The sequence below is a fragment of the Gadus macrocephalus genome, chromosome 19 (assembly GCF_031168955.1).
Source record: "Gadus macrocephalus chromosome 19, ASM3116895v1".
NCBI classification, from domain to species: domain Eukaryota; kingdom Metazoa; phylum Chordata; class Actinopteri; order Gadiformes; family Gadidae; genus Gadus; species Gadus macrocephalus.
This window is the reverse complement of record NC_082400.1, coordinates 13,462,625-13,486,555: the sequence shown is the minus strand read 5'-3', so window position 1 is coordinate 13,486,555 and position 23,931 is coordinate 13,462,625. Positions and strand designations below refer to the sequence as shown.

The window sequence follows — 23,931 nt, the reverse complement described above, 5'->3', positions numbered from 1 at the left end:
CGAAAAATATGAATGGGTGTCAATGGAGCGAAAATAATTATTTTCTGGTCCCAGTCTTTATATGCCCTGGATTACACATATGTTGTTTGTGGATTTAAATGATAATTTTTCATGCAAAGAAAACTGAAAACTAAAAATGTTCGTGAAGAAGTTTGATAATTTTAGGTTTTATGTGAGGCCGCTTGGTGAACTACAGCTCTTCGCTGCTCTCGACGCATATGATATACGTCACCACACCCGCCCTTGGAATTCGGCACAGAGATGGCGATCTCTCTGCCCCACTTCACCGCTTTTTCCAAGGGGAGGATATAAGCATCGAAAGAGGTGAAAACCATTATAAGTCGGGGCACGTGCAGAGTTTCAGTTAGTGTCGGTCTTCTCCACGCCAGTCGCAGGGAGCGTGACGTCACATACGAGCCGTGTAGTCTTTCTCGTTGTGTTTTCTCTACAGCCTTTATCTGAACAATTTCACAATAAACGGTCAAACTCTTTGCATGAAAAATTATCCTTTAAATCCACAAACAACATATGTGTAATCCAGGGCATATAAAGACCGGGACCAGAAAATAATTATTTTCTCTCCATTGAAACCCATTCATATTTTTCGATCTCATAGGTCCCATGAGCCCTACCGGAAGGGGAGTGACTTAGTTGGTGACGTATTGTTTACTAGTGACGCGCATGAACATGGCGGACCACAGGGCAAAAGTTTTGACCGGTGAAGAAAGTTTTACTCAATATAAAAGAATCAACCATCATCTGTCAAGGTGATGCTTGTATGCACGAATGACAAAAATATATATTTCTTGCAGCCTCCATGGTCACCAATAAACACAGAACCTATGTTCCACACCCAACTGATGGCGGTAATCCTGTGGGTGTGATGTATACCACTGACGAAGAAGAACTGAACGCAGCGCACATGAACGGTCGCTGTCGGGAACATTTATGGTTCCACGTCGACGCAATGCAAGGGCCCGTTACATCTTTGCGGACTCTCCTTGCGTCCAGCGCAAGGGCCTGACGTGCACCTCCCAAAAATTGTAACCTTGCTTCGAGGCGAGGCAGCTGCAAGGGCTGTGATTGGTCCGCTATCTACATAATTTCCGGCAATACTCTTTGCATGTAAAAAATCAAAGGCAAAACATGAACTTTTTTTCGCTAGTAATCGTTAAAAAGTGGCGACGTTTTGTATTTGGTCATCATAGACTTTGAATGAAATGACCAGAATGGACAACTACGACCAACTAGCCGCCTATCTTCTGTTTTTATTGCACATTGTTTATTCAGCTTTCAAGTTGCTAGAATCCATACCATAATCAAAACTTCTAGTAGTAGACCATTGTAAAGTAATAGCATGCACAGACAAAGACCAACTATTTTTTCTCTCTTTACCACGGACATGCATAGCGACACGTAAACCCGACGCAGAACCATAAAGGTTCACGAGTACAGGCGGCTGCATGCTTCAGCGTTGGTGTTACGTTGTTGCGCAAAATTTACTCAAAGCAATTCATGCTCCCTTTTAGGTTGCGCGTGTTGCCAAGCAATTTACCGCCAGAACAGTGGGTGGAGTAATATGTGGAGTAAAGTTTTTCGTCAAAGACGACCTCGAGAATGACGTCTTTGTCTGTGGGAGTCGTTGGTTTGTTTATGTGCCAAAGTTTGATGATCTCCTTTCGCGAGTCATCCGATATCTTCCCGACTCTCACCAAAACCGGCCCTTGTCAGGGAGCAGCTGGCAGATTATTTTTTGTCAGATGCTGGCGTGTTTCCCCACCAGTACAATGTGCTACGATTGGGTATGCCAATAAATATCCAATAAATATATATACATTGGTCACTTGGAAGCATGACTTTTGATTCATTAGTTATCATGTTACACAAGTTACCTAATTTGGTCTCATTAATTCATATCCATATAAAATGTTTATACAACAGCTACTGCCTTGACAGATGAATGAATTATTTAAGTGTAGGCCTATAGCCAAAGGCTTTAAGCTATAGCACATAATGTCCACATAAATTATATGGTAGGCAGCATTATTAGAGAAAAGGGGTTTATTTATCAAATACAGAAAATAGTCCCACCATACACGCACACATTTTTCATTCACTACACACTCACGCTTTCAAATTTCATTCACTCAAAGAGGCTACTGAACTTATGTTTCACACAGAACATGAACACTTATGTTTCACATAGAACGTGAACACAAAACATTACGTAATTAATTCAAATAGGCTAACACTAAAACAAATAAGGCCAGTAGGCCTAATAGAACGAATATCAGGTGACAAGATGTCGCGCATCAAAATAGAACTTTGCCCCTGTGGAAGGGTTCGCATAAAGGGTTCGCATAATTATGTGCCAGATCATGTGGTAGGTGGCGGTATGAAAACAGGAAATGTGATACTCCAGACAGGAAGTAGTAACCAGACGAGCAGACCAATCACAGCCTTGCAGGCTGTGCGGCTCGCGTAAAAGCTTACGTAAAAAATGACGCAAGTCTAGAAAAATCGCCCGACGCACGCAAGACGTGAGAAGTCGCGCAAGGGGTGCGCAAGGGCGCGCAAGGGCCTCTCGCGCAAGGGCCTTATGCTCAGTTACGCTTACGTAACTGAGCATAAATCGGCCTTAAGGCGGCTGCATGCTTCAGCGTTGGTGTTACGTTGTTGCGCAAAATTTACTCAAAGCAATTCATGCTCCCTTTTAGGTTGCGCGTGTTGCGCGTGTTGCCAAGCAATTTACCGCCAGAACAGTAGGTGGAGTAATATGTGGAGGAAAGTTTTTCGTTGAAGACGACCTCGAGAATGACGTCTTTGTCTGTGGGAGTCGTTGGTTTGTTTATGTGCCAGATCGTGTTCTCCCCATACACAGTGAATAATGGCAACAGACAGAGGAACAGGGGTGATGAAGTTGTTGATCATTGGGGTTGTATAAATGTGCATATCTCTCTACATTTTAAAACGACATAATGTGTTGGCAGCAAACTTAACTTCACTTCACGTTAATGCTTTTGTATATGAGCCTGCCGGGTGATACTCCAGACAGGAAGTAGTAACCAGACCAGCAGACCAATCACAGCCTTGCAGGCTGGGCGGCTCGCGTAAAAGCTTACGTAAAAAATGACGCAAGTCTAGAAAAATCGCCCGACGCACACAAGACGTGAGAAGTCGCGCAAGGGGTGCGCAAGGGCGCGCAAGGGCCTCTTGCGCTTGCGCTTACGTAACTGAGCATAAATCGGCCTTTACATCGAAGCAACTGTGTGGTCATTGCGTTGCGTCGATGTTGAAACATAATCAGCGCAGTGAGAGGGGGGGCAGCAAGGCCGCAAAGAGGGCAAAAGTTAAAAGAACAGTTTACCAAAGGACATATTATCAACAAAAACAAAAAACATTTTTACACTATTATACAAAATATTTAGTTTGCAAGCTATAGGTTTGGCATTACATTTCAGTTAGTTTGATCTCAATTCTAATCTGGGTTGCTACTGTCGTGGATAAACACTTTATAATAAACACAAAATAAGTGGTTGAGAAAGCCAAAGTTGGAAAGATAGACTTTTATTATCACTTGGAATCAGCAAAGTAAATAATTGACATCTCAAACATTAGTTATATCTGATGTAAGGCAGTTAGATACTCTGTGATATAAATGCAAGATAATGATTATAATATTAAACCTGGGGTAAATTTCTCCCATACTATTTAAGAAGTTTGTTTTGATTATGCTTCTAGAGTAATTGTCTAAAATGCGCTCTACTTGGAAAAAGAAAAGGAAATGATCGTGCCATTCCTCAAAGGGGTTATAACAATTACTTAGACATTTATTAAAATGAAAACATAACACAGCGAATTGCACACATAAGAAAGTCAGGCCACCAACCCCACAAAAAATTCGAGAGCTTAAAAGTTTTTCCTTCTTTAAGCCAAGCAATGCTGTGGTATCACTATACTTGCATCCAGACCTTCCCAATGGAATGTCAAGGTGGGCGCAATATTTCCCTGACATTGCGATTAGACTTTTAAATGTATTTATATCAAAGATTCAATGTCTCCCTATAGTGTTGCAAGTGATTAAAAGGACTGAACATTGTGTCTTGGCTCTATGGTCTATTTTGGAAAGAGGAGAGTTTAAACTACACTTGATTAGATGAATCCTATTGAGCTGGTTTGAGGAAGGGTTGTTGTTTGGTCTGGGGGGTAGGGATGGTACTGAAGCCTGGATTTCAGCCGGTAGCAGCAGCAGCTGGTCTGGAGGTCACTTCCTCCCGGCTTCACGAGGGCAACCCGATTATTTCATCATCGTTGTATTCCATCACTTCATTGTTTACCTATAAAGTTGGACCGCCTATTAAGTCATTTGTGTATAATGATAATAATTGATCTGTTTTTTTCTTTTTGGTTGTTTTGTTTGTTTTGATCATGTTACACAAATCTCTAACTTGTGCTAAACTTTGAATAAGATAGTGAATGGATAGTGCCACTGCCATGCCATTCCTCAAAGGGGTTATCAAACAAACACTAAGGACATTTATTAAAATCAATAGGCCTACATAACACAGCAAATTGCACACAGAAGACAGTCAGGCCACCACCCCCACAAAAAAAAACTTTTCCTTCTAGAAGCCAAGCAATGCTGTGGTTTCAATATACTAGCATCCAGACCTTCCCAATGGGTGTGACGCAATATTTTCCAGACATGGCGATTAGACTATTAAATGTATTCCTATCAAAGATTCAATGTCCCCATATAGTGTTGCATGTAACTAAAATGATTGAACATTGTGTCTTGGCTCTATGGTCTATTTTGGACAGAGGAGAGTTTAAACTACACGTGATTAGAAGAATCCTATTCTGCTGGTTTTAGGAAGGGTTGTTGTTTGGTCTGGGGGGTAGGGATGGTACTGAAGCCTGGATTTCAGCCGGTAGCAGCAGCACCTGCCTGGGAACTCATAGCTCCACTTCCTTCAGACTTAGGGATGGACGATCATGTCATTTCTCCTTCTCCCTCCTCCTTGAAATTCATCACCTTTTTTTTGTGTGGGACACGGAAGAAAAGTTGTACGGATTCAGTATTGACACAGACCAACGGGTTTGGTTGACTGGGTCAAATTAAAATACAATTGTTTGCTTACATTGGCGCTTTCGCAGTTGTCACAGATGGCTTCTGCGCTTTCCTCGCATAAGTTGGCTTCAGTTTTGACCTCACTAAAGTAAGAAAGCAGTTGTGCTCTTCTGCAGACCTTCTCATTCCCGCAGTATTGTACTACGCGGTTTAGGTTGTCCAATTCCCTCTTCATGGAGTCTTCGGTTAAAGATGCATCATCTGTTAAAAACACAACATGAAGAATGATGAGATAAATGAATACCACGACCAATGACCAAAATACTATGAATTCAATTGGAGTAGGACACTTTTGGAGCCAAATTAACGAATGAGGTTAAATGGAGCAAGGCGCACTGCTGATGACATAGTGAAGCTGGTGATAGTCGTTGTTGTTGTAAAACAGGATGCAGTGGGACAAGTTCCCGTCTCTGCCGGCCCGCCCGGTCTCCCGCTGGTAGCGTTCCATGGACTTGGGCAGAACGCTGTGGATCACGTACCGCACGTCCGGCTTGTGGATGCCCATGCCAAAGGCTACAGTGGCACAGATGACCTACGGGTGTAGTTCTGTTTATTAGTATTAATTAGTCCTCTAGCAGACGCTATTCCCAAAGCCACTTACAGCACATTTTAGAGCGGAGGCGGATAGGTATTTGACTCTCCAAAAGGTTATGAACCCCATTCTCTGTACTGCAGCAATTGTATACATCCTTGAGCAAGATGCCTAACCCGTACCAACACTATCACTACTCTACGAGTAGAGATGGACAGGACATTTTTTATGCAACCCCAATGCAACCAACATCCTCAATACTTTTTATAAAAGAAAGGTAAATAAATCTACCTGGCATTTATTTTCTTTCCACATGTTCTGCACACTCTCTCTGTATTCCTCAGTCCTCCCTGCATGATACGAATATGCCTTCAGGCCTGCCTCGTTCAGTGTCTTTTCCATGGAGTCACAGTAAACCTTTTTCCAGCAGTACACGATGCCCAAGTCATCTGCAACACACAAAGACCGGAGAGAAAATATCAGCAGTATGTTGTACATTATTATGGAAAATGGAAAACATGTGATATTTTGAAGTTTTCCTCTTGGTCTGAGAGGACCTGAGAAACATGTGCACAGACATACGTGGATAGCGCTTATGTCTATCCTGGATCCATTTAATGCAGTTCATTCCCCCATTCAGTGTTGTGTTCTCCACGGCATACTTTAGATTTGTTGGGTTAAAGCTCATGGTGAACCTGAAATCAGGCCATTCATGAATATGATGCTCTAGTGAATAAACAAAACAAAACACGACGAGCAGGAACAATTAGCAGCAAGGTTCTGTTGCTGTGAGCTTAATAAGCGCTGGAAAACCTACACCTGAGGTTTGGTCATCTGCAGCTGATTGAGGATTTCCTCCTGGATGTGGGGCGCGATGGGGCCTGACACAGCAATCATGGGCACCCCCGGAAAGTCCTGCTGCAGCTCATTCAACTTCCCGTACTCCGGCCGGAAGTCATAGCCCCACTGTTAAGCAAAACGAAGACATGAAATACTCTGTTTTGCTGGGATAGAATGCCTGAACCACTTAGTTAACAGCAACCACTTGTTACTGCTATTAGCACTTAAGGTAGTGTTTATACTTGACACACCTGACTGATGCAGTGGGCCTCATCGATAACAAACCGAGCCAGAAGACCATTGGCAAACAGGTCCTGCAGAGCCTTGGTCAGGGGACGACTCATACTCATCTAGAGCAGAGCACAGGCAAACAAGATCAATGCTTTCAATCATACTCCAATACAGTTGTAGCCAATCAGCAACCAGCTGGTTTTCTGTTGATTATGCATTCTCTACCTTCTCGGGGGTGACGTAGAGCAGTCTGATTTTAAGCAACTGTTCGTAGGTACTTTCTGCATTGCTGTAACCTTGGTCATCCGGGGGAGTCCAGGCCTCAATCTGAATAAGAAGATCCACGGTGACACCTTTTATACCCAGCTATGGTTTTCTAGTGCATTAAACCTAATATCCCTCTTTCAACCTCAGAGCAAGAACAGTATGGGTCCCACTTACACCCAGTTCAGTGAGTTTCTGAATCTGGTCCTTGATGAGGGAGATGAGTGGAGAGATCACCACAGTGACTCCAGCAGACAAGCAGGCTGGTAGCTGGTAGCACAGGCTTTTACCAGCACCTGATACATAGAAAGGATGTCATTGTGAGAGCTGTGTGTCATTGTGTCTCTACGGGTCTCTATGTGTTTATATTGGATCATGCAGTCTGCAGTACCAACCATTACCTCCAACAACATAGACATTTTCTTTCCGATTTATGGCGTTAATTGCTTCAAGTTGATTGACCCGAAACTCCTGAAGTTGAAAAGTGTTGTTTAATATTGCCTTCAAATTCTCTGGAGAGTGGTCGAAGTCGAACTTGCCGGCAGGGTTTCCGGCCATTTTTCTGTAGTCCAAAAATATAAATAAATCAACATCAAATTATAATGGTCAACATTGTTAAATGTCCAGTTTGTAAAATTTAGTAGCAACTAGCGGTGTGGTTGCAACCAACAGAATTACACTGAATCACAAACCAATGTTTACTTGCACTGCGGCACAGGAATATTGGTTGTCTTTAATACCATTACGATGTGCAGTAGTATCGCTAGTTTCTCAAATACAATGCCAAGGTGTCTGGCAGTGGTTGACGTTGATGTCCACGTCCGAGAAAGGGTTAAGCTTTGTAACCGAAATTTCCTGAAGACGCTGAAGATGCTAAGCAGTAGCGTAGTTAGTAGGGTGGGACCCTATTTTTTATATTACATTTTTTTGAATCCTATATTGGCAGTACAGCAATTGTCCCAAAAAGTGGTTTTAACATTAAACAAAATTCACGGAGCGTAAGAATTAGCTCTACCAACTGAAATGCAGAAAGTTGTAGTTTTTACTCACCAGCAGCAAGATAAAATTCAGCTGACTTCTTTAAGACAAATTTAAAATGTAACTAACCTACAAGCGTCCTAGCTCTGTTTTATAGGCAGCCTTAGCTCCGCCCTACAATCCACTCTATAGTCCACATCTGATGACGAAACTGACTGACTTACTATCAACAAAGAGTTGATGCGATTTCCCGTGGGGCAGGCTATGCCGAGTCACCCACCATTTACAATCAAGGCCTCCAGGACAACCTGGATAAATTAACTTGTCTTGCTCAAATATGCTGATGATCTAATGATGGCCGCATCTACATGTGAGCGTGAGAAGGCCATAGTAGATGTATTTTAACACCTGCATAAACAAGGCCGCAAGACCAGTGCATCCAAATTACAATGGTGCACAGAGTGATTTCTTTTTTTTGGCCACCAGATCACGCCAGAGGGTAAGACTCTCTGAATAGAGGGCCGAGGTCAAATGGGCCATACCCGAACACATTACAGTACAGCAGTTTAATGGCGAGTTTCCACGGAGCGGTGCAGTACGGTTCGGTTCGGTACAACATTTTCCATAATTTCAGTCGCACCCTCTGCCAGCTCAGCACCGTCTACGCGGACCTTACCTGGCGTTTGCACTCTGCCCTTCACAAGTTTTATGTTATTTGAAGATGAATACTGAGTAGTGATTAGATAATAGAATAAAAAAACGACAGGTCGGAACAGTGCAACAGCTCTCACAAACGTGTTTCGTGCAATGGAGGTTGCACAACCAACATGACAAGATACCATCGCCAACACGATGTACAAAGGCCATATAAAAACGTTTTATGGTACATAAAGGGCACAAAGGGCAGAGGACATTTTTATAATCCATGTGTAATCTGCGCCACTAAAACGATGGCCCTGGAATTTGAACCACACCTGCAGCCCATTATTCACTTCTTCGGTTCCAACCTTTTCAATTATAATACTCATCATCGCTAACACAATGTACAATTAGAGTAACTTGTTTAACGTGTTGAGCCACATGCCTCGTCCTCAGTCAAACCTCTACCTGAGCCAACAACATTCCTTATTTTTAACAGTGAGAGGGCAAACTATTGTATTTTTCCGTAGATTAAAGTCTGATTGAAGCTAGCTATTGCAAGTAATAGCCGTCTACTGCTCTAGCTTACAAGCCAACTGTCCCACAACGGACACTATTAAAATTGGCGGGAAAGGGAAAAATGTCAGTGGATGAAATTGAGTATTAACAGCTTATATGGTGAACAGGCTGCATCCCTTCTCAGAGGTTAATGCACCGACATTTAGGTAAGCAAAGAGGAGAAAAGAGTTAAAGAGCTAGTGAACCCACTGTTAAGATGGGATTCCTACACTGAGATAAAAAAAAACGTTTTGTGTTGAGTTTTAGGAAAGAGGGGGGCGTGTTATCCCCATGGTTTCGACCGACGCCAACTTTGTGATTATTCTTCGGTACCATTGTTGTGTATGAGCTATTATGAAATTATTAATCTAATGAAATTAAATTGATAGGTTCTCATTCATAATCATCCTTGCATTTAATGGATGACTTTAGTTTTTATTGAGAAGCCTGTTCTTTATTTGTTTAGAAGCAACCACCTCCCTGAAGAAGAAGAGGTTCAAAAATGTTTCCACTGAAGGAGCTTTTTGCAGATGAGGATACACAAAAGATGACGTGACAGAGATCCATGACCATCCAAGAAGAGGCAGAGAAGGAGATGCGTCAAGTTAGGCTGCTGAGCGTTACATCTGATCTGCCCCGTGGTGGAACTGGCCAAAGACTTGTCCTTAAGCGTCACACAATCTGTGCTTAATGCTTGCGCTTACTTAGATAGGCATATTTTTCTAAGCAAGACATTTTTGTTTTAGGGACTTGTTCTATCTTCTAGTTAGGACCTGGGTTCGAATTTTGTTTATCTTTGCCAGGCGTAAGCCGGAAGGGGATCATGCCGCATGTTTGGTCGCACACATGTGCATGAAATTAACGCTTGTATGTAAATTCATTCACAGGTTCAGTAAACTGTATGAAGTAAGTTGTGAATATGTGTGTTTTAAAGGTTTGTAAAATAAATAAATCGATAAACAGAAACGATAGTATCAAATGATACTTAACCCTACTGACAAACCATTCGACAATCTTCTTGAAATCCGAAATGAAACAGCCAGTTTGTGTAGGGTCCGAGAGTGTAAATTAGGGTGCCAAATCATGCCGGTATAATTCCTCGGTCAGTGAAAACGTGCAGACCATGCCGGGAAAAAGGCGGATATAAGGCATATTTGTTTCGTGGTAAACAAAGGGCACAAAAGGCAGAGGACATTTTTGTGATGCATGTGTAATCTGCGCCACTACAACGTTGGTCCCGGAATTTGGACCACACCAGCAGCCCATCAACCACCTGACAGATTGGGTTGGGTATCGAGAACCGGTTCCAAGTTGGAACCGGTTTTAAATTTCCAATGACCGTCAATCTATTGTTTATTTTTCGGTTCCAAACATTTCCATAATAATAATAATACTCATCGCCAACACAATGTACAATTAGAGTAAAGTGTTTGACGTGTTGAGCCACATGCCTCGTCCTCAGTCAACCCTCTGCCTGGGCCAACAACCGTCCTTATTTGTAACAGTGAGAGGGCAAGCTATTGTATTTTTCCGTAGATTAAAGTCTGATGAAAGCTCGCTATTGCTAGTAGAATAGAAAGCCTTTTATTGTCATTGCACGAGTCAAGTACAATGACATTTTCAGTAAGCTTTCCCAATTGGTGCATTCGAGAAAATAAATAAATATATAAATAGAACAAGAACAACAGTATACCAAATAGAAATGTAAATAATGTAAAATAAATAATAAAGTAAATTAAAGTAAAGTACAATACAGCAGTGGGAGGTTAGGGGGGGTCAGTCAGTCGGGGGTCAGTGCATGTGCGTGTTCAGGGTGGATACAGCTTTAGGGAAGAAGCTGTCTCTGAACCGTGAAGACCTGGTTCTGATGGACCTATAGCGCCTGCCAGAGGGCATCAGGTCGAACAGGTGAAAGCCAGGGTGGGAGCTGTCCTTTGTGATTCTCTTCGCTCTGCTTAGGCAGCGGGAGATGTATATGTCCTTCAGGGAGGGGAGGGGGCAGCCAGTGATCCTCTGTGCGGTGTTTACCACTCCCTGGAGTTTCTTCCGCTCTGCCTCAGTGCACTGTGAAAACCACACTGAGATACAGAACGTCAGAAGACTCTCGATGGTGGAGCGGTAGAAGGTCACCAGCAGCTTCTCTCCCACGTTGTTCCTCCTGAGCACCCTGAGGAAGTGAAGCCGCTGCTGAGCCTTCTTGACGACCGCCGCCGTGTTGGCAGTCCAGGAGAGGCCAGCAGAGATCATGGTGCCCAGGAAGCGGAAGGTGTGGACTCTGTCTACACAGTCACCGTTGATGTAGAGGGAAGCCGGGTCTGCTCTGCTTTTCCTGAAGTCCAGGATGATCTCCTTAGTTTTTGTGATGTTCAATGTTAGGTTGTTGACTGAACACCACGATGTTAACTTCAGGATCTCATCCCTGTAGGCAGACTCGTCTCCCTCTGAGATCAGTCCCACCACCGTTGTGTTGTCCGCGAACTTCACTATGGTGTTGCTGGGGTGGGTGGGACTGCAGTCGAAGGTGTACAGAGAGTAGAGGAGTGGGCTCAGCACACACCCCTGTGGAGAGCCTGTGCTGAGGGTGCGGGTGGAGGAGAAGTGGGGACCGAGTTTCACCTTCTGGGGTCGATTTGTGAGGAAGTCACTAATCCAGGAACAGGTGAGCGGGTCGAGACCCAGAGCTGACAGTTTGCAGACCAGGATAGCCGGGATGATGGTGTTGAAGGCTGAGCTGTAGTCAATGAAGAGCATCCTGACATAGCTCTCCCGGTGTTCCAGGTGACTCAGCGCAGCTTGAAGGGCTATGGCAATGGCGTCCTCGGTGGATCTGTTCGCTCTGTAAGCGAACTGGTGAGGATCTAAGGTGGGGGGGAGGAAGGCTTTTATGTGGTGTAGGACCAGCCGCTCGAAGCACTTCATAATGATGGGTGTGAGTGCTACTGGGCGGTAGTCATTCAGAGTGTCCGGTGCTGATTTCTTGGGTACGGGGATGATGGTGGAGGACATCAGACAGGCTGGGATGATGGCCTGTGTCAGGGAGAGGTTGAAAATTGTTGTGAAGACCTGTGAGAGCTGGTCAGCACAGCCCTTGAGGACCTTCCCAGGAAGTCCGTCTGGTCCGGCAGCTTTCCTGGGGTTGACTCCACTAAGCACACGTCTCACATCCTGCACCTGTACAGTCAGTGAGTGGGTGCTGTGAGCTGGTGGGGGCTGGGGTGGTGATGAAGCTGAGGTTTGTGATGTCCTTGATGTCTCGAAGCGGGCAAAGAAGAAGTTCAGTTCTTCTGCCAGCGAGATACTTGAGTTCACAGTTGTGGTGTTGTGTCCCCTGTAGTTTGTCAACTGTTGAATGCCTTGCCACACCTGCCGTGGGTTGTTTTCAGAGAGGTGGTCCTCTATTTTCCTCCTGTAGTCCGCCTTTGCCTTCTTAATTCCCCTCCTCAGGTCGGCTCTAGCAGCGCTGTACTGCTCTCCGTCTCCAGACCTGAAGGCGGTGTTGCGGACCTTGAGGAGCGTCCGGACCTGGCTGGTCATCCAGGGCTTCTGATTGGGGAACACACAAATGCGTTTGTCCACTGTGACGTTTCCCACGCAGTACTTGATGTAGGAAAGTACAGATTCTGTGTGGACAGCCAGGTCCTGGTGTTTAAAAACATCCCACTCGGTGTGTAGGAAACAGTCTTGTAGTTGGGAAAGTGCATTCTGAGGCCACGTGGTGATGGTTTTGGTCTGTGGTGGTGCACTTCTCCTGAGAGGGGTGTATGCAGGGGTAAGGAGCAGAGAGAGGTGGTCTGACTGGCCTAAGTGAGGTAGTGGTATGGCTCTGTAAGCATGTTTAATGTTAGTGTAAACATGGTCCAATGTGTTTTTCCCTCTGGTCGGACACTTCACGTGCTGATAAAACTTCGGCAGGACAGACTTTACGTTTGCCTGATTAAAATCACCGGCTATGATGTGAACACCGTCGGGGTGAGCACGCTGCTGAGTGTTTATGGCTTTTAGCAGTAGAGAGAGAGCTATGCCAACGTTGGCATCGGGAGGAATGTAAACAGCCGTGATTAGCACTACTGTTAACTCTCTGGGCAGAAAAAATGGGCGACATTTAACTGTAATGTACTCTAAGTCCGGGGAGCAGTGTGTGTCTATAGTAGTTGTGTTTATAGACCAGCTGTTGTGTATAAAGATGCACAAACCACCTCCTCTGCTCTTACCGGAGTCTTCGTTGCGATCCCAGCGGTGGACGGTGCGCCCCCCCAGCTGTACGGCTGCGTCCGGGATCGACAGTTGAAGCCATGTCTCAGATATTACAGACACGCAACAGTCTCGTACATAGCGGTTACCGTTGGCGAGTAGTTCCAGCTCGTCCATTTTGTGGGTCAGAGATCTTGCGTTGGAGAGGAACATACTCGGTAGAGGAGGCTTATGTGGGTCTTTCCTCAGTCTTGCCAGGAGGCCGGAGCGACGTCCCCGCTTCTGCTTCCTCTCACCTTCTCCGTCGGCGCCGCCTGCCGCAGCTGATTACGATCCACGGAGAGCCGGGTGGTCTCGCTATCTCGTCCGGGATGTTGTTGTGGCAGTGAAAGTCGGCTGTGACCGGTGATTTTCTGTGGAAACCCACGTCCAGTAAAGCCTGTCTACTGTAGCAATTGTTTCCTTGCGTAGTAGACAAACAAAAACGTAAATAAAAGCATAAAAAAACAAATAAAGCACCGAAAGGGAAGAGCCGTTATAAGCCGCTGCGACCGTGCGCGCCGCTATGGCAACAAGTATACTATAACTAATTATAGTAGTAGCCGAGTGTGTGTAAATTAATGTACTCTACAGGTTCAGTAAACTATATTTAGTAAATTGTGAATATATCTTGTGTTTTAAAGTTTTTCTAAAATAAATAAATCAATAGTCAAGTCATAGTCAATACGTTTCAATGTCTCTAAATGGGTAGAATTGTCCCAAAATCAAAAGCGGACACAGCTGCGCTAGCCAAAGCTCTGGTCACGTAAAAGATACCCAGGTTGGGCGTAGGCTACCAGCAAAGATAAGCAGCGACAATTGCTTACACTTTGTGAATGCAGCACCCCCGTGAATGATGAGAAAAACGGCACCTTCAAATAAAAATTTGCTAAGTGCTACAACAGGCCTGCTTGAAATGCCTAACATCACTGTAAAGCGTTGCAATGTGCAAAATAAACCCTGCTACATTGCTTCCCTCAGAAGCTTACAGTGTAGCACATCATACTTAGCGTGAGGACGTTCCTGAGGACACTCTAGACCAGGGGTCTCAGACTCAGATTTTCACCCCGGGCCACATTAGCAGTATGGTTGCCGTCAAAGCGCTGGTTGTAACTGTGAGGCTATAATTTAACTATTTCTTAAGATATTGCCAAAAAACCGTCTCTGCGTTTGATTATTAAAATGCAATTTAACAGACACTTTATTCGTCACATATTCGTATAATATATAATCAAAAATCTAGCATATACATAGGCCTACATACATGCATACATACGTGTGTGTGTATGTGTGCGTGTTTTTCCGGTAATAAGTGTACAAACACACACACGCACACACACACACGCACACAAGTAGGCGTGGAAAGAGCCGTTTCCTCTGAAGAAATGTGTTAAAGCAACACATTCTCACTCCGAACGCGTCGATTTTTGACGAACGGTCAGTGACTTTTGGCGCGTTTCCACTGCAGGGTGCGGAACGGATCGGTGCGGATCGGGTTGCGTTTCCACCGCCAAAAGTGGGCGTGACCCGGACTTAGCAGTACCCGTTTTGGCCTCGTTTTCAGGACTCCTCCGTTGGGGTACTGAAAACATTGCTGAATAATGCCGCGTTTCCACTGCAGGGTGCGGAACGGATCGGATCGCAAAGGTGCGGTAGGGAGGGGGCGGTATAGCCCAGCTCAGTTCCGAGGTCGCGTTTCCACTGCCGACAGTACCCTTTGTGGTAGGCCGGATGTCGATCGCCGCGGCAGCTACGTAAACATCGTAAAAAACGTCTTCCTCCCCAAGAATGGAGACGAACGTCTCCACCTCCTTGTTCGCCCATGCAAGCGTTTTACGCGACAAGTTAATTGTAAAGAATAATACCTCGAGGCTACTGTTCGTTTGTTTTTATCCCCGCGTCACCCGGAAGTGACAATTCTGTCGACCAATCAACGGAGGGGGGGGTGTAGCTAGAATTTCACGGGACCCTTTCAGGCGTCTCGTCTCGTTTGCGGTACCCCAACGGAGGAGTCCCGAGAACGGGGCCGGAACGGGTACGGCAAAGTCCGGGTCACGCCCACTTTTGGCGGTGGAAACGCAACCCGACCCGCACCTTTGCGATCCGATCCGTTCCGCACCCTGCAGTGGAAACGCGTCATTACAATCATGTATATTAAATGTATTGCAGGAGTTTAGCTTGACATTAACCAAGTTAAAGGACAATTAAATGAACCGCACCAAACATGTAAAAGTCAATGTGGGATTTTAATATATAAACAAAAACACTTGACAGAAGATTAATACAATTTTGTAAGGAAAGCAGAGGAAAACATTTTCCCAAATGAATCTTTTCAAAATGTCACCACCATTCCGAAAGCAAGTGAAGAGGTTTGTGTAAAGCAGTCCTCCCTGACCAGTTCTGTCCCTGACTCTAAACCCTGACTCTCAAACCTAACACTGAACCCTCTGAGGGCAGGAAGACGCGCCTTCAGTCTAAAGGTTCGAACCACAGAGAAGGAAGAAGAAGAGGAAGCAGTAGAGAGTAGTGAAATAGTGAGGTTAGTGACAGATGTGAGGGAAAGGCGTGTGGAAGCACGCAGTTACATGTGGGGTCAAGAAGATCACTCCCACTGGAGGTCATTGATCCGTCAGCCTCAGACCGCTGAGCTCAGCATGTCGGGAGGAGACGGGACCAGCAGGATGTCAGGATCAGGGCGGGTTCAGCTCAGGTGTGTCTACCCCCGACCAAACAGGATCGGGTGAGGTTCAGCTCAGGTGGGTCTGCCCAGACCAAACAAGGACATTGATTAGGTTCAATATTCAAAAGATGCAACATTATCTGAACCAAAGATAAGTCATTAAGGAGCAGGCAGGCTTTAGGGCGCCTTGCTCAAGGACGCATCACTGTATTCTGAGGACTTGAACCCGGCACCATTGGTTTGAGAGTTGAACCCCCAACCCCCTACCTACTCCAATATGTCCAAATAATGCAAACTTACGAGGAATCCTTGATGGTAGAGTCCTGGTTCTCCTCAGGATTTGCCTTCCAGATGAACGGCTTCTCCATCAGTCCTCCAGATTCCTGGTCTGGTTACAAACGTAATTTGTCTCTAATGTAAGGTAACAAACACAGGAGTAGTTGGGCTCTAATGTAAGGTAACAAACACAGTAGTTTGTGGCTAATTTAAGGTAACAAACACAGTAGTGGTTGGGCTCTAATGTAAGGTAACAAACACAGTAGTAGTTGTGCTCTAATGTAAGGTCACACACAGGAGTATTGGCCTCTAATGTAAGGTCACAAACACAGGAGAAGTTGGGCTCTAATGGCGCGTAACAAAGTAGCAGCTGTAGTTTGTCTGGTAAACAACCACAGTAGTATGCCGTAATTTGTACTAGACAAACTAATACTGCGTTGCAACAAGTCAACTCTGTTTATTTTATGCAAACTTACAAGGATCCTGGTTGGTAGAGTGATGTCGTCCTCCAGAGTCTTGGCTCCTCCATCAGCTCTCCTCAGCCAGAGTCCTGGTCTGGAACAAACAGCGCGAGTCTGGCCCTGGCGTCTGGTAACAAACATGTTGTTAGTTTTATTTTTAAGCTCTTTATTTCCAGTTTGTTTGGTTAATACAAACTTCCAATGCTTGTTGGTAGAGTGATGGTCATCCTCCAGATTCAGGACTACACCAATCAGGATCATTGGTGTAGTCCTAACAGCTCGCCTCCGCTCCAGAAACACGCTCTAGTAAGAAAACAGCGGTAGTCGGTTAACGCATGTCAGCTCTATTTTGCCCTTTAAGTCAACCATGCAAGTACCTACCTTGGGTAGGTACTTGCATGGTTGGGCCTTCACCACGACTCCATCAGCTCCTTCAGCACGGCTCCTCCATCAGCTCCTTCAGCACGGCTCCTCCATCAGCTCCTTCAGCACGGCTCCTCCAGACATGGATTCCTGGTCTGGTTACAACACAGTTCGTCTAAGCAGTAAATCACCTGCAAGCAGTAAAAAACCAGACCTAAACTACCGTGGATTTTAGTGTTTCAGATGAGCTTGGTGATGGTTACCCTCTGATCCGGTGCTGCAGGCCCCTGATCTCCAGCCTCAGTCTCCGGTCCACCCTGGCACCACAAGCCTCCGGTCCCCAGCCTCTCAGCCTCGCCTTTCAGCTACAGCAGCAGGTTTATATCAGCATTTGCCCAACAATAAATTTCATGAATTCATCCGAAACCGAGTTACAATTAATTTAACTATTATTTTATAACTCAATGCTAGAAAAGACTTGAGACCAGACATGAACATCCCGTTTTGGAGATGAAGACAGCAGTCCACAAGTTCAGGCCATGCATTGAAACTGACCCGAGAAGACTCTACTCACACACCAGAGCACTGACCTGTTCTGGAGGACTTCTGACAGGAGGAGGAGGTCTGGCTCTGGGTGGAGGTGGAGGTCTTGCTCTGGGTGAGGAGGCAGACACCTTGGGACAAACTACATGTTACCTTTTTAACCTTGTACAATTCTAGAGTATCTTCAACTGTAACATGTGGGAAGGACGGCCATTCTTTTAGCTTTGATATTATCCAGTTGCTAACTCTGCACCAAAGTCGTTGTTTAACGTCATTCCATTGGGTAGGGTTTAACTTCTGTGGTAATTAATGACAGCAGATATTTAGAATGTACAAAAGCTGAAGTAACTTCAGCTTTTGAAGTTAACACTAAGCAGTATCGATATTAAATCAAATATACTCAGCCATATTCAGGTGCTGGGTTCCGTTGAAGAAATGTCAAATTATCTTCCACCTTGAAATGATTTTCAGCCTTCACTGATGTCAAAAATGGGCCCGCAAGTAGAACGCCGTTTTGTACGCAGTGAGAGTCCCGTCACGTCATCGTGGTTAAAAGTACGGCGCAACCATCGGAAATTATCAACATATTGTACGACGTACGTGTCAGTATGTATTTGACATCAAACTTAAAGTTGTTTAAGATAAGGGGCAACAATTCCCAATGGAAACGACGGAAAAAAATAGTTTGTTGGCAACGGCTCGAGGTTACGCAAATAGAATCCAGAACGTTCGCCAGATTCCCTCAGGGGACTCCCGTCCAACTAACTGCCAGGTGGTTTCTTATGGTTATCAAGACTACAACGTACGATGCTAACCATTGGGACTAAATCAAGTGACCGCACTAAGAACCTTCTACGGCGGGAAGCGCAAACCGTCCGACTGGAATCCGAACATTCCAGCCGGAACCAACCAAAGAAAAAACGTAACCAGCGCCTCACCTTGAGCTGAACGGAGGAAGATCCTGAAGTCCAGCGATGGTCTTCATTAAAATACAGCCAACAGACTTACCTTGAGGAGATCTGTTTGTTGCTGTTGGTCATTACTACTATTCAGTGTACCTTTACATTATTATGCACCCAGTGTGTACAAGTTATCACTCAAAACCGTACAAAGAACCAAACTACCATGTACGTACCAACAACTTTAAATCTAAAATCCTGGAATCATTCAATACAAAACCGTGTCTACATTTTACAATTATCTAGATTATTCAGGGTAAAAACCATACAGAGCAAATCTAAACGTTGAGCTCACAGAGAGCCGACCCTAGCCCTGCAACAGCGCCCTGACCGCCTCATCACCAACAGCAAATCATGCCAGCCAGCCAACACATGTACAGCTCCAGTGAGAAGTGGGCATCTGAGTGAAAGGACTGCCCATAATAAAAAGAACCCCAATTCCTGAACTATCCAACAATCTTCATGGTTTAAAGATTTACAGACTTGACACGCCATTGTGTTCTAATCACCTTTGTCTGCTCCCTCGTTACTTCTAAAACTCAACATCTCCATCACTAGAGTGTTGCATCCTACTCATGGGGGTGTGGTCTGAGTGAGCAGAGATGCATGCTGGGTTACATTGCTGTCTGAAGTCTTCAGTTCTAGACACGCCCCTCAGGAAAAACCAAGTGTTTGAGAATCTGTCGTGACATCAGTTACATGAGCTGGAATATCCTTCAAGATGGCGCCAGGATACTTAGAGGAGAAAGGCCAAGAGGAAGATGTGAGGGTTCTTCCTCTCAGCCAGTGGAACACAACAACGGTCTTCATCAGAGTACCATGGAACACTTTGAAACATTCTCCTCTTTACACCTTGAATCCCCAGTGAAGGTTTCCTTACGTCCGCAGCTGAAGAGCACAACTTTAGCTCAAAGAGCGCACTAGTTGGAGTTCCCAGATTGGTTCCGATTTAAGGGAACCAATCGTTCAGCTAGTCCTGTCCGAAACAAATACAGTTCAGCCTGAGAAGACGTGCAACTGAGAGCAAGACAAGATCCACAGGGCTCCCCATCAATCCAGCCAGGTAGGAAGAGATGTCTCACTACAGGTCTGAAGGTCATCTTGAATATCCATTGAGGTCCCTTTCCAACTTCAGACTCTCCTTGTGGAATTCCTTTAGGCATCCATCCTCCATTGATCCTGATTGGTGTAGTCCTAGTTGAAGTCACTGATCTGAACACGCCGCTTGCATCCTTTTACACTTGATTTGGATACTCTCCTTCCTGCCCAGCGTGTTGGATATCGCTCCGGAGCGTCACTCAGGGCTCTTCATGTCTACTGGAGGCCCTTAAGTAAACGTGGGGCCGTCCATCAGGCATGATTTATTTGACCATTCGAATATCCCAAGCCAATCACACAGACCCCCGTATGAACTTTATCACGTCAAAGCAAGCCGGACACACACATAGAACCCAGGACACGCACGTAGAACCCCATGCCCGGTGTGAGAGGGAGACACACACAGTAGAACCCTAGCCATGCTCAAAATTCAACCATCTCATGTCAAACCCAAACACATACACCCTGAGCTATAAAAGGCCAAACAATCAGGGGGTAAAAACCACATGCCAAATAACATTCCATCATCCACCCCCAGCTCTCCTGCCGGGGCACCCAGCACAGAACAACCAATGTCTCCAGAGACGTACATGATGTACAATATTTATTCAGTGGCGTCCCACATTGGTGATGGATTATGCTTGGCGTCTCCAAAATGTGAGTCGGGTTGATTCAACGTCTCTGAAGTCATGTCTTTGTAGTCCAGTGGTTTCCTGAATGAAGGGCCTTCACAGATGCAAACGGTGCAGCTTTAGTCAGCCTGAGGACAGGAAGGAGGTAATCTGTTCAGAAGACCACCCAGTGGAGGGGGTGGCTCTTGAGGAGTAGGATCCATTTTGGAATGACCCCAAATAAGTCCTTCTTGGAAATGAAACGGTTCCTGAGGAGTTACGATGCCTGGAGGGGACTGTTGAATGTATTCCATGGTTCTGTGTCAGACTGAAGTTGTGTTTTAGTAGTTGAGATAAGGAGCCCCCTCATCTCCCCCTGGTGTTTCTCCTTCTGAATCCCGTCTCCATTTTAAAGAACCGTCTAGTCCATGTAACTGACGTCACGACGGTTTCTCAAACACTCGGTTTCCCCTGAGGAGGTGTGTCTACAGACCTGTTGTCTTCAGACAGCTCTGTATCCCAGTATGCACCTCTGCTCTCTCAGACCAGACCCTCATCAGTAAAGCAACACTCATTGGACGAAGATGCAGAGCTCAGGAGAGTAGCTGGAAAGAAGACTGAAGATATCAGAACCCAACCCATTATTCCAGCTTACAACAATAACTTAGAACCTGTAACCATTTTAACAAATCATTAAAACCAACATAAACCAAACACTTAAGTAAACCATGAACCAATAAAACATCCTTACTACTCAGATCAACCTTCAGGTAACGGGTTAACTCACCAGGAAGCCAAAATACATCAATGTGCCCAAGAGAAATTAATGACTTACAGTTTGCAGTTCATCTTCATGGTTAAGTTGGGATACTCACAGAACTGCAGTTAAATATCCATGATAGACCTTTGAAGGAAGGAACAGTTCACTCATGGTCCCCAAAATTGGGCACTGTCCCACAGTTCAACATCTACCATCTCCATTAAATCAGATAAATTAATGACAATACAAATTCAAATCTTTTATAATGATTAAGATAATTAACTTATCCAGCTTTTTAATACAAGTAATACAATTTTTTTGACTGTCATTAGTCAAGAGTGATTTACCTCTTACTTTGACAAGATTGAATGTATAGTCTCTAAAATGTTACTTGCAGGTAGAATCATTATTTAAATTTCAAATGAGAGTTAAACCACCACAATCCCCGATTTCCTTCACACATTATCAGTGATTTATATTCAACATACACATCACGTGTATTTTCTGTCATTTCTGGGAACACAACAACATACCGCGTTTGGGAGACGCTACACTGCCAAACAGTGAAGGACTCCAAGGTAGGCTACTGTCCGGTTCCCTCTCAAGTGAAACACACCAGAAGAGGGCGATGTTGCCACACGATACCGTCTCCATTGCCACCGTACCTTGGCAGCATCCTGAACGGCCCTTTGAGGAGTGAGAAGGAAGCTTTCATCAAAGAAACCAGAGAGACTCATTCACTGGTTAAACTGGAGTCATCGCCTACCACCACACACGTTAAAACACACACATAAACACCATACAGACACACACCAATACATTCACACCATATGCACGCACACACCACAGATACACATATAGATTCACACAAAACATACTATAGATACAAACCATATGCACACACACACGAAAGATGCAAACCATATATATACACGCACACACCATATAGATACACACACACACACACACACACACACACACACACACACACACACACACACACACACACACACACACACACACACACACCATAGATACTGTAATGGGACGTGAGGTTGGACCCAAGAACAGCACCGACAGACCAGTGTTCAACGTTCAACCGTTTTATTGTCCAGAAACGGAATCCAAGATTACCGGAACAAGACAAGGAGCGAGCAGGCAAGGGGTTGGCAACGGGAGGGCAGACAGGCAGGCGAGGAGCAGGAAACAGGGAAGCAGACAGGCCGTCAGGGACTCGACGACAGGCGGTTGGTCAGCAAAGCGAGAGGTCGGAATCAGGCGGAATCAGGCGGAATCAGGCGGAATCAGGCGGAATCAGGCGGAATCAGGCGGAATCAGGCGGAATCAGGCGGAATCAGGCGGAATCAGGCGGAATCAGGCAGGATCAGCGTTGAAGACGCTCTGGCAGAGACTGATCTGGCAGAGACTAAGTGGAGAGAGAGGATTTATATAGAGGGATCACAGGTGGAGGTGGTTGTGTTAATTAGGGGAGATCGGGGTGGCAGGCAGGTGAATGGGAAAACCAGGAGCGGATCATGACAGATACACACCATATAGATAAACACACAAAATAGACACACACCAAAGATTAACTTAATATAGATACAAACTATATAGATGTTTATATTCTCTTGCCAGAAGGACTATCTAGACTAGGCTACTTATAAATGTTGATAAATATTTTTTCTAACCCTTTCTCAAAGATCATATTCAGGGCTAATTAAATGACACCCGAGGCTTTAGCCCCAAATAAAAGAGCATAGTGACGCCACTGGCCCCTGGCTCGTCAGCAGCCCACTGATCGTCCAAGTGTATTGGGGGTCCGTGCGGTCCCTCGCAGACACGGACGGGTGACGAGACGTACGACACACGCACGTTAAGAGTATGAATCCTGGACTGCATTATGAAATTATGAGGTTTAAAAAATAGTTTATAGGTCTATTTATGTAAATATACATACATAAATATTGTAGCGTCGACCAAGAAGGACACAGAGTCAGGCCTTGAGGTAATTCTGCATCCATACACCGCACGACAGCAGAATCTTTATTTGAACCAAGACACACAACACACAGCGCACCGCACACCCCACCAACGGACATGCGACTCCGGGTAACGGTTGCCAACAACACTTCACACAATAACAACACCCCACAACCCAGAATTTACATTAAACCGAACACACAACCCAAACCCGTTCAACCCAACCCCAAAAGGCACTAAAACCCCTTTTCCCCAAACAACATTATGAATACCCAGACTCCCCGGGGGGTAGGAGTCGCCACACAGCTCCCACCTGAGGGGTCAGTCGTCCCTGACGACCCCATCACCTGTCACATAGTCCTTCAAGTGTCTAGGGGCCCGGTAAGGCCGCCGGACCCCCCTGGGGGGGGGGGGGGGTTCCCAGTCACCGGAGTCGGTGACTGGGAATGGCCCCAGGACGTCGACCCCCACCCGCTCCATCGGTGCTCCCACTAGGTGCTGCTAGAGCGGGGCATGGGAGCGCTGGGCAGGCCCCGTTCTGCGCCGTGCAGGTGTCACAACAGTGGGCGTGCAGCTCGACGTCCCGTCGACAACCCGGCCAGTAGAACCGCCACCCCGCAGGCGATGCAGGGTCTTAATGGCGCGTTCCCGTAGTGCCCCGCTCCCACCGAGCCGTGGACTAGCTGCAGCACCCTGGGGACGAAGCACACACGGGGCGCCAACAGCTGCAGAATGTCGCCCTTACCCCTAGGGTCCTGCCACCTGCGGTGGACCACCCCGTCGTGGAGCTGGAA

General features: G+C 45.5%; 1 protein-coding gene and 2 long non-coding RNA genes across 11 annotated transcripts; all 3 read right to left on the bottom strand.

The window, feature by feature from the left end:
* Positions 1-4,506: 4,506 nt before the first annotated feature.
* LOC132447580 (recQ-like DNA helicase BLM) lies at positions 4,507-7,881 on the bottom strand. Of its 8 annotated transcripts, none has more exons than XM_060038420.1 (8): positions 7,394-7,881; positions 7,176-7,294; positions 6,960-7,061; positions 6,755-6,853; positions 6,481-6,629; positions 5,955-6,358; positions 5,468-5,663; positions 5,142-5,332 (listed from the first exon to the last, which is right to left on the bottom strand). In XM_060038420.1, the coding sequence occupies exons 1-6, from the start codon at positions 7,554-7,556 to the stop codon at positions 6,109-6,111; spliced, it is 882 nt and encodes a 293-aa protein (XP_059894403.1). In that variant the 5' UTR covers positions 7,557-7,881; the 3' UTR covers positions 5,142-5,332; positions 5,468-5,663; positions 5,955-6,108. The 8 variants fall into 8 exon arrangements, with proteins under 8 accessions (XP_059894409.1, XP_059894406.1, XP_059894408.1 ...); XM_060038421.1 differs by having other exon boundaries at positions 5,142-5,311; XM_060038422.1 differs by having other exon boundaries at positions 5,142-5,677.
* Positions 7,882-15,630: 7,749 nt separating this feature from the next.
* LOC132447672 (uncharacterized) lies at positions 15,631-17,058 on the bottom strand. 2 transcript variants are annotated; one of them, XR_009523173.1, is made up of 3 exons: positions 16,836-17,058; positions 16,384-16,494; positions 15,631-16,165 (listed from the first exon to the last, which is right to left on the bottom strand). It is a non-coding gene; the product is annotated as an uncharacterized LOC132447672 (long non-coding RNA). The 2 variants fall into 2 exon arrangements; XR_009523172.1 differs by having other exon boundaries at positions 16,384-16,471.
* Positions 17,059-17,089: 31 nt separating this feature from the next.
* On the bottom strand, positions 17,090-22,436 carry LOC132447716 (uncharacterized). Its single transcript, XR_009523181.1, has 6 exons — positions 22,289-22,436; positions 21,688-21,841; positions 17,774-21,298; positions 17,447-17,548; positions 17,202-17,338; positions 17,090-17,123 (listed from the first exon to the last, which is right to left on the bottom strand). It is a non-coding gene; the product is annotated as an uncharacterized LOC132447716 (long non-coding RNA).
* Between the last annotated feature and the right edge of the window lie 1,495 nt (positions 22,437-23,931).